This window comes from Thamnophis sirtalis, unplaced genomic scaffold (assembly GCF_051295495.1).
Source record: "Thamnophis sirtalis isolate CommonGarterSnake01/CBP01778 unplaced genomic scaffold, rThaSir2_p1.2 scaffold_2, whole genome shotgun sequence".
NCBI classification, from domain to species: Eukaryota; Metazoa; Chordata; class Lepidosauria; order Squamata; family Natricidae; genus Thamnophis; species Thamnophis sirtalis.
Window position 1 is genome coordinate 104,781,116 of NW_028261382.1, and position 9,791 is coordinate 104,790,906.

The 9,791-nt window shown below is 44.1% G+C and overlaps 1 protein-coding gene across 2 annotated transcripts in view; it reads right to left on the reverse strand.

Moving 5' to 3' along the window:
• The window catches only part of DENND3 (DENN domain containing 3), a 51,266-nt gene extending 43,251 nt beyond the window's left edge, over positions 1-8,015 (reverse strand). Inside the window, exon 1 of one of the 2 annotated variants that reach the window (XM_087706640.1) lies at positions 7,857-8,015. In XM_087706640.1, coding sequence (XP_087562766.1) covers positions 7,857-7,943 — 87 coding nt within the window. In that variant the 5' untranslated portion in view covers positions 7,944-8,015. The remainder of the gene's footprint in view (positions 1-7,856) is intronic. The other variant, XM_087706639.1, reaches the window with a different exon arrangement.
• Between the last annotated feature and the right edge of the window lie 1,776 nt (positions 8,016-9,791).

A 9,791-nucleotide genomic window follows, 5' to 3' on the forward strand; every position in this document is an offset into this window, starting at 1 on the left:
TTACGACCACAATTGTGACCAACATTTCTGTTGTATGAGGCGCAGGGGTTAGAGTGCAGGACAGCAGGCTACTTCTGCTGACCGCGGGCTGCCCGCAATTGGCAGTTCAAATCTCACTAGGCTCAAGGTTGACTCAGCTTTCCGTCCTTCTGCGGTCGGTAAAACGAGGACCCACATTGTTGGGGGCAACAAGCTGATTCTGTAAACCGCTTAGAGAGGGGTGGAAATCCCTGTGAAGCGGTATATAAATCTAAGTCCTTCCTTCCTTCCTTCCTTCCTTCCTTCCTTCCTTCCTTCCTTCCTTCCTTCCTTCCCTCCCTCCCTCCCAGTGGCTAGAATGCAGTATTGCAGGCTAACTCTGCCCACTGCCAGCAGTTTAATCCTGACCAGCTCAAGGTTGACTTGGCCTTCCGTCCTTCCGAGGTGGGTAAAATGAGGACCCAGGTTGTTGGGAGCAAGAGGCTGACTCTGTAAACCGCTTAGCGAGGGCTGTAAAAGCACTATGAAGTCGTATATAAGTCTAAGTGCTGTTGCTAAGTGAGACAGTTGTTAAGTGAGTTTCGCCTCTTTTTATGGCCTTTCTTACAATGTTTTTAAATGAATTGCTGCAGTTATTAAAGTTAGCAACATGGCTATTAACTAAATCCGGCTTCCTCACTGATTTTGCTTGTTGGAAGGATTGCAAAGGGTAAATCACATGCCCCCCCCCGGGGGGACGGACACTGCAGCCGTCATAAATACGAATCAGTTGTCAAGCATCTGAATTTTGATCACGCGATCCTGGGGAATGCCACAAAGGCCATGTGGAAAATGGTCAAATCACTTCTTTCAGTGCTGTTGTAACATCAGTCACTAAATAATGGTTGTAAGCAGAGGACTAACACAAATCTAGATAGAACTTCCTTCTATTTATTAGTATCTTTTAATGCTTCTAATGCTAATCACAGTGCTGTAATCTGCTGCTTGTCCTTGAACCTACCCTGTTTCCCTGAAAATAAGACCTCCCAGGATAATAAGGCCGGTTGGGCTTTTGAGCGCATGTGCTAAAATAAGCCCACCCTGAAAATATTGCAACACAGCAGCAGCCATGAGGTGACCATGCTCACCGCCTCCCTCGTTTTAAAAATAATAAGATCTCCCCGAAAATATCAAGCGCTTATTTCAGGTGTCAAAAGAAAATAAGACCCGGTCTTATCTTCGGGGTACACAGCTAAATAAGAAATAAAATAAGATGAGCAACCAAGTTCAAAATATTTTTCCTGGCTCACTCAAGTCCCCCAAACTCAAAGGAATATTAACCACTTGTGTGAGGCCAAAAAAATAAGGCAACATCTCCGTTATGACAACGTAGGCATTAGACAAAATCATATTTAATCACCCACTTCAAAAGTACAGCTTTGGTTAATTCTGGATCTGCTTATCATCAAACGCGGTAGCAATTAACCGAATAAGAATGAGAATTAAACAAGTAGCTTCATCATTCTGCATTTTCTTAAACTAGAAAAACAAACGTTATAAAGAAGGGAAATGAGCAATGCTATTGATATATAAACTGCAGCCAATTAAAGAAAAATAAAACCGGCTCAGTTACATCCTGTTTCTTTTGCAAATGGGAAGATACGTTTCGTCCCACCCTTATTACGACATGTATGTATCATGCAAAACAGACCAAAAAAACCCCCTGCTATTCTGCATTAGGAACATTTGTGCAAACTAAGAGTTGCACATAAATATGACAATCGCAGGCAGGCCTTCTAAGTACGAGAGATACTTAATATTTTCTAAACTAAAGTAAGATACTTTTGGCCAGAGTCTTACGGGGCAATTTAAAATGGGGCCAGAATAAATGTTAAATGCAATTTTTTTTTTATTCTTAAATGTGACAATGATCATGGGATTCCTTCCCAGTCATGGATGTAAAATAGTCTTTTTTCAGTTCGTTTTGGGAACCTCTAAAATTGCATTCAAAGGTTTCTGATGCCACCTGAGGCAGTGGGGGGGATTCAACATTTTTAACTAACGGTTACGTAGGCGTGACTTGATGGGCGTGGCGTGGCTTGGTGGGTGTGGCTTGGTGGGCGTGGCAGGGGAAGAACACTGTAAAATTTCCATTCTCTTCCAAGCAGCTGGGACGCGGGAGACAGAGAATAGATGGGGGTGGGGCCAGCCAGAGGTGGCATTTACCGGTTCTCCGAACTACTCAAAATTTCTGCTACCGGTTCTCCAGAACTGGTCAGAACCTGCTGAATCCCACCTCTGCCTTGGTGGCCATGGCAGGGGAAGGATATTGTGAATTCCCTATTCCCTCCACACTCCAGGGGAAGGTTACTGCAAAATTCCCATTTCCTCCCGATCAGCTGCAACTCAGGAGGCAGAGAATAGATGCGGGCTGGCTCAGTCAGAGGTGGTATTTACCGGTTCTCCGCACTATTAAAATTTCCGCTACCGGTTCGGTCAAACCAATCCGATCCGGTAGAATACTACCTCTGGTACAATTGAGTAAAAGCAAGAAAGGGTTGGTGTCAATGGTGGGATTCAATTTTTTTTACCACTAGTTCTGTGGCCGTGGCTTGGTGGGCGTGGCATGGCTTGGTGGGTGTGGCTTGGTGGGCATGGCAGGGGAAGGATACTGTAAAATCTCCATTCTCTTCCAATCAGCTGGGACTCGGGAGGCAGAGAATAGATGGGGGGCGGGGCCAGCCAGAGGTGGTATTTACCGGTTCTCCGAACTACTCAAAATTTCCGCTACCGGTTCTCCAGAACTGGTCAGAACCTGCCGAATCCCACCTCTGCCTTCAGATCGGACTGACCTAAAATTAGCAAAGTACCGTCAACAAACTTAGTACACAAAGGATTTGAAGTCTGCAATCACTGAGAAAAATGTGAAATGGGTTGAGAGCCTCAAATCAACCTCTTCCCCAACTTCAGATAATAGAAATGCTCTCAAGGAATCCAACATGTTGGCACACAAAAACTGGCAAGAGGCAGAAGCTGCAAATGGTCATTGGGAGGTGGAAAAAAATAGCCAACCAGAGTCTGAATGTCTATGGAGGTTCTCCAGTTGTCATCGTTGTGCTTAAAGGTGCTTTTTCAAGAGGCAATTGGACAGCTGGAACCAGAAAGTCCAGTTGCCTCTTGAGAAAGCACCTTTGGGGCAACCAGTGTCAGATAACAGTGGTTTTAAAAACCCAACAACAAGAAGATAATGGCAATGTTGGAAATGCAATGTTACGCTAGGGACCTTCTACCATATGTGGTGGGAGTGCTCGAAAGCTGGGCCTTTTGGCACCAGATAAGAAAGTGGTTGGAAGAGATGTTAAATCGAAGAGTTGAGGCCAGAAATATTTCTATTAAGGGATCGCAAAAGAAAAATATAGCAAAGGTGAATTATATTTAACATTGCATATTTTAATGGCAGCAAGAGTGGTCTTCGTGGTGACATTATGGTCAATTGAAAAATATGAATGTATATTATAAATTAATGGGAATTCTTTGTTCTAATTTCCGCTTTTTCTCCTTGGAGACAGGTGATATTATAATACTTTAAAGACTCATTCTTATTTGATAGATAATTATGAATTCAAGGAAATAAGGATTGTTACAAATGAAAGAATATTAATGGTAATTTGAATACATAATCCTCAACCCTCAGTGAAATATCTAGTTATGTTTAATGCAAAACCACTGATGTTAATCTTAATCTTAAGAATTGATGCACAAAAATCTGTAACCGAACGACATGCTTGATGAAATAGAAGAACGCTGGTTTTTTTTCTCTTCTCTTGCTTTGTTTTGTATGTGTTGTTTTGTTTAAAAAGAATAGATAGATAGATAGATAGATAGATAGATAGATAGATAGATAGATAGATAGATAGATAGATACAGATGATAGATAGATAGATAGATAGATAGATAGATAGATAGATAGATAGATAGATAGATAGATAGATAGATAGATAATGTATATATAAATAAAGAGTGGACTTCGCACAAAATTGGGAAAGCAAAAGAGATTCCCCGGGAACAAGAAATAATAAAGAAGATATTGATGTGCGCAGAAATGGACAGGCTGACTCCAGAGCTCAAAGACGAGGGTGAGATGGAATACCATGAAATCTGGGACAAATGGTACCGATGGTTAGAAACGAAGAGAAAAGGTTGGGACAGAAAAACACAGATAAGCTAAGAACTGGAAAATATGGTATTAATATTGTACGCTAGGTAGGAATTGGATATGTATATGTAATGATAGTAACTATATAATGAAAGGGATTAATGAGTAGGTAATTTGACTGACTATACACGCCTATGTAACGGATATAAACTGTTATTGCTGTAAGATCAAAAAAACTCCATGGAAATGACTATGCCAGAAATGTCGCACTATGTCCAATGTTTTAAATGTTTACCTAATAAAAAACATTTTTAAAAAAGATGGTGGCTTTCAGAGGTGGACCAAGAAAGTTGGCCCCACCAATGCCTATGTCTACTTGATTGCTAATTTTATTGAATTCCTGTTAATTTTAACCTTGTTAACATTTTTAACATTTTTCAGGTAGATCTCCACTTACAAACACAATTGAGCCCCAAAATTTCTCTTGCTAAGCAAAGACTGTTGTGAAGTGACTTTTGCTCCATTTTACAACCTTGACTGCCAAAGTTGTTAAGTGAATCACTGCAGTTGATAAGGGAGTAACACCCGGTTGTTAAGTGAATCTGGCTTCCCCCATTGTCTTTGCCTGCCAGAAGGTTGGGAAAGGCTATCCCTTGTTCCAGGACACTGCAACCGTCATAAATGTGAGTCAGTGGCCAAGCATCTGAATTCTGACCATGGGACCACAGGAAATCTGCAACAGTCATAAATGTGAATCAATTTTTTTCAGTGCCCTGTTGTAACTTTGGTCACCAAATCAATGACTACCTGTATAGTCTTGTTTTTGCTGTATTAAAAGCTGCCCAGAGTCACTCCAACACAGGTAGTCCTCGACCTACGTCCATAATTGAGCCCAAAATTTTTGTTGTTGAGACATTTGTTTTGCCCCCATTTTACGACCTTTTGTGCCACAGTCATTAAGTGAATCACTGCAGCTGATAAGGTAGTACCCAGTTGTTAAGCAAATCTGGTATCCCCATTGCCAAACATCTGAATTTTGATCATGTGACCATGGAAATCCTGCAACAAGTGTGAAAAAGAGTCGTAAGTCACTTTTTTCAGTGCCGTTGTAACTTTGAATGTTCACTAAATGAACTGCCGTAAGTCTAGGACTACCTGTAGTGAGATGGGTACCAAATAAGCTTAATAAATAAATAATGGGTTAATAATGAAGTGAGCAGAAAAATACATTTAATGGATTCAAAATCTTCTATCTATATAAAAATGGCAGTGTGTTTGTGTTTGTGTTTGTTTGTGTGTGTGTGTGTGTGTGTTCCAGCATAACTGTGGAACGCCTCGAGCAATTTCAACCAAACCTGGTACACAGATGACTTACTCTCTGGAAACAAATATTGTGGGGGTAAGACATTCCTAACACCCCTCCGGAGTAGGTGTGTTCTATTAAGATGCAGCCTGTTGTGCCTTAAAATGGCTTCTACTGTACTACCATAAAATGAATTCTACTGTACAGCACAGTGGAGTTGCCATGGTAACGGCTTCACAGTACTCCTAAAGGGGGCTTCCTCTGGTAAGGGGAAAAATCCAACATTAGAAATTATGTTTGGTCCAGATATTTTCCCCCTATAAATAAAATACCCGTGCAATCAGCACTAGTAACGAATAAATTCAAACCTCAGCCTAAGAATCAAGCCTTTCCACTGGGAAATTAACAGTGCTGAACAACAACACGATCAGCTCTCTTTAAGGTCGCACAATAATTACAGATAGGAATCTCAACTTAAAAGAGCTTATTCAGTGACCTTTGCGAAGTTACAACGGCACTGGAAAAAGCGAGCGATGACTGTTTTTCACACTTAACGACCACTGTTGCAGCCCCATGGGCACACGATCAAAATTCAAACGCTTGGCAACTGACTCATATTTATGACGGTTGCGGTGTCCCGGGGTCACGTGATCCGCTTTTGCGACCTACTGACAAGCAAAGTCTATGGGGAAGCTAGATTCACTTAACGACCACGTTACTAACTTAGCTGCAGTGATTCACTTAACAACCATGGCGAGAAAGGGTCGTAAAAGGGGGCAAAACTCACACAACAACTGTCTCACCAACGGAGTCGTGGTCAAAACTCAAGGACTTGCTGTAGTCCATGGGTTGGGTTTATTTGCCATTTTTTTCAAATTTCTGCCAAGATCTGGTGGATTCATACAAAGGTGACAAAAAGAAATACAGGCACTCCTCGTCATACAACAGTTCGTTTAGTGACGGTTCAGAGTTACAACGGCACTGAAAAATAAGTGACTTAGGATCGTTTTTCACACTTACAACCACACTCCTTCCTTTTCATTTCCTTCTTTTCTTCCATCCATCTCTCTCCTTCCTTTTCATTTCCTTCCTTCCGTCTCCTTCCTTCTTTCATTTCCTTCTTTCCTTCCTTCTCTCTCCTTCATTTTCATTTCCTTCTTTCCTTCCATCCATCTCTCTCCTTCCTTTTCATTTCCTTCCTTCCGTCTCCTTCCTTCTTTCATTTCCTTCTTTCCTTCCTTCAGTCTCTCACCTCCCTCCCAGTTATTAGAATGAAGTTCTGCAGGCTACTCCTGCCAAGAGTTCGGTCCTGACTGGCTCAAGGTTGACTCAGCCTTCCGTCCCCCCGAGGTCAGTAAAAAGAGGACCCAGAATGTTGGGGGTCAATAGGCTGACTCTATAAACCACTCAGAGAGGGCTGTAAAGCACTGGGAAGCGATATATAAGTCTAGTGCTATTAACTCACCCTTCCCAGGAGAGTAAAATGAGGACCCAGATTTGGGGGGGGGGCGCAATAGGCTTACTCTATAAACCACTTAGAAAGTGTGGTAAAGCACTGTGAAGCGGCATATAAGTCTAAGTGCTAGTGCTAGTAAGGAAAGAAGGAAGGGAGGGATGAAAGGAAGGGAAGGAGGAAGGAAAGAAAGAAAGAAGGAACAAAAGAGGGTGGGAAGAAAAAAGGAATGAAGAAAGGAAAAGAGGAGGGAGGGAGGGAGGGAGAAAAAGTAGGGGAGGGAGAGAGGGAGGTGGGAAGGAATGAAGAAAGGAAAGGAATAGGAGGAAAGAGAGAGAGAGGAAAGGAGAGAAGGGAAGGGAGTGTGTGAGCAAGGAAGGAAGGAAGAGGAGGGAGGGAGGGAGGGATAAAAAGAAGGGGACAGAGGGAGGTGGGAAGGAATGAAGAAAGGAAAGGAATGGGAGGAAAGAGAGAGAGAGGAAAGGAGAGAAGGGAAGGGAGTGTGTGAGCAAAGAAGGAAGGGAGAGGAGGGAGGGAGAAAAAGAAGGGGAGGGAGGGAGGTGGGAAGGAATGAAGAAAGGAAAAGAATTGGAGGAAAAGAGAGAGAGAAGGGGAGGGAGTGACTGAGGAAGGAAGGAAGGTTTTAACATGCTCCCCTAATCCGTGCCAAGACCTGGCAACCTTCATACCAAGGTTGTAAAAATACAAGAAATCAATAAAGCAGAAGCCTGGATTCCGGGTCAGGCAGGTGAGCCTGCAAATCGCCGCCAGGTCTTGCAGGAGGAGGAGGCGACCCGCAGGTAGATCCGGGAAAAGCTTCCTCCTCCTTGCGAAAGGCTCCCACCTTTGGGACTGCCGGATTTCCAGGCAACGAGGCGGCCGAGGAGGAAGCGAAGGCACGGGCGAACCTTTACCCCCTCACCCACCCCGCGGGCCAAACTGCCTCCAAACGCATTCCGACGTTTCCCCGACACGCGTGTTTATACCTGACGCGCTTCTCTGGCTTTCTCCCGCGAGACTCCGACCAAGACGCAGACTTCCAGCACGGCCGTGGGCAACAACAACTCCTCCATCGCCCCAGCCCGGCCCCACCGCCCCCCGAGCCTGCCCGGGAGCCGAAAAAAAGGGACCACTCTCCGCCCCGCCGGCTCAAGCCGGACTGCTGAGGAGACAGCGCTGCGCCGGCCTCCCCGTCAGGAAAAAGGGGCGTGGCCGAGAGGTGAGGGGCGTGGCCATGGACTCCCGGAGGAGGAGCGACACACGCAGGCGCAGAAGGGCGAGGAGCAAAGGAAGCGGGCTCTCGAGGCCTTCGAAGGGAAAATGGGCGGGAACCTCTCGCTCCCATTTCCGACCAATAACAGTCGGAAGGGACCTCGGAGCAGGGGTCTCCAACCTTGGCCACTTTAAGAGCTGTGGACTTCAACTCCCAGAATTCCTCAGACAGCAAGCTAGCTGAGGAATTCTGGGAGTTGAAGTCCACAGCTCTTAAAGTGGCCATGGATGGAGACCCCTGCCTTGGAGGTCATCTAGTCCAACCCCTTGCCCAAGCAGGAGACCTCCCATACACATATCATTTCTGACAGACTGATCAAGGAGAAATTCAACCTAGAAATAAGGAAGAATTTCCTGACACTAAGAATTACAGAATAACGGAGTCAAAAGGGACCTTGTAGGTCATCCAATCAACCCTCCCTCCCCGCCCAAACTTGAGACCCTACACCATTTCTGGCAGATGGCAATCCTGTCGCTTCTTGAAAGCCTCCAGGGATCATGGAGCTCCCACAATTGCTGAAGGCAACTGCAGCACCGTTGGTTGATAGTAGAAATGAGGAGTTTTCTGACAGGGGGAACAGTCAGGACAAGAAGCAAGGGATGGAAACTAATGGTGGAGAGAAGCAACCTAGAACTAAGGAGACATTTCCTGAGAACAATTAATCAGGGGATGAAAACATCTTAAATTTGTTGAGATTTGCTGAGAATTCTGGGTGTTAAAGTCTACACACCTTAAATTTGTTGAGATTTGTTGACAATTCTTTGAGTTAAAGTCTTAAGTGCATTGAGATTGGTTGCAAATTCTGGGAGTTAAAGTCTACACACCTTAAATTTGTTGAGATTTGTTGACAATTCTTTGAGTTAACGTCTACACATCTTAAATGCATTGAGATTTGTTGCAAATTCTGGGCGTTAAAGTCAACACGCCTTAAATTTGTTGAGACATTTGGGCGAAACCCTGTTTTCTGGGATGTGGAATAATGCGAACATATCTGGATCATGTCACTTTAGGAAAGGCTGCACAAAAACGCCAAGCGTTCGTTTCTGTAACGAACCAGAAAAAGGTGCCATCCCGTGAACAATTGCTTCCCCTTAAAAAGGAACATTTTCTTTCTGTTCCATGGCTGATTTCTTCTTTCCTTTGGATTTAGAGAAACTGTCCTTTCTGGACACTTCAGAGTTCTCTGCCCTGGGAAAATCCCATTTTCATTTCGTAGCACACTGGAGAGGAAGGAGGAGCAGAGCAACGTGGCCGTCTTCCTCGTGACCAAGAAAAAAAACAACAATCTGGCCGCCTATTGCTATAAGCATAAAAGAGAAACATTACCAGCATAAAACCCGCTGCTCAAACTGCCAGTTGCTTACCTAATAAGAGGTGTGGTGCTGGCAGGTGGGACTATAATTATTTACAGGATTAAGGACTATTTTGCAAAGTAAACGGACTCAGTTACAGCAGGAATGTGTGTGGTGTTTGGAGACCTGAGAAAAGGCTACAGATGAATTTAGTGTTTGAATATTTGAAAGGCTGCCACAAAGAAGAGGGGGTCGGCCTATTTTCCAAAGCACCTGAAGCAGTGGTGGGTTGCAGACGCTATGCCCCGGCATTTAGCGCATGCACTCAAGAGCCCGATTGGCCTTATTATCCAGGG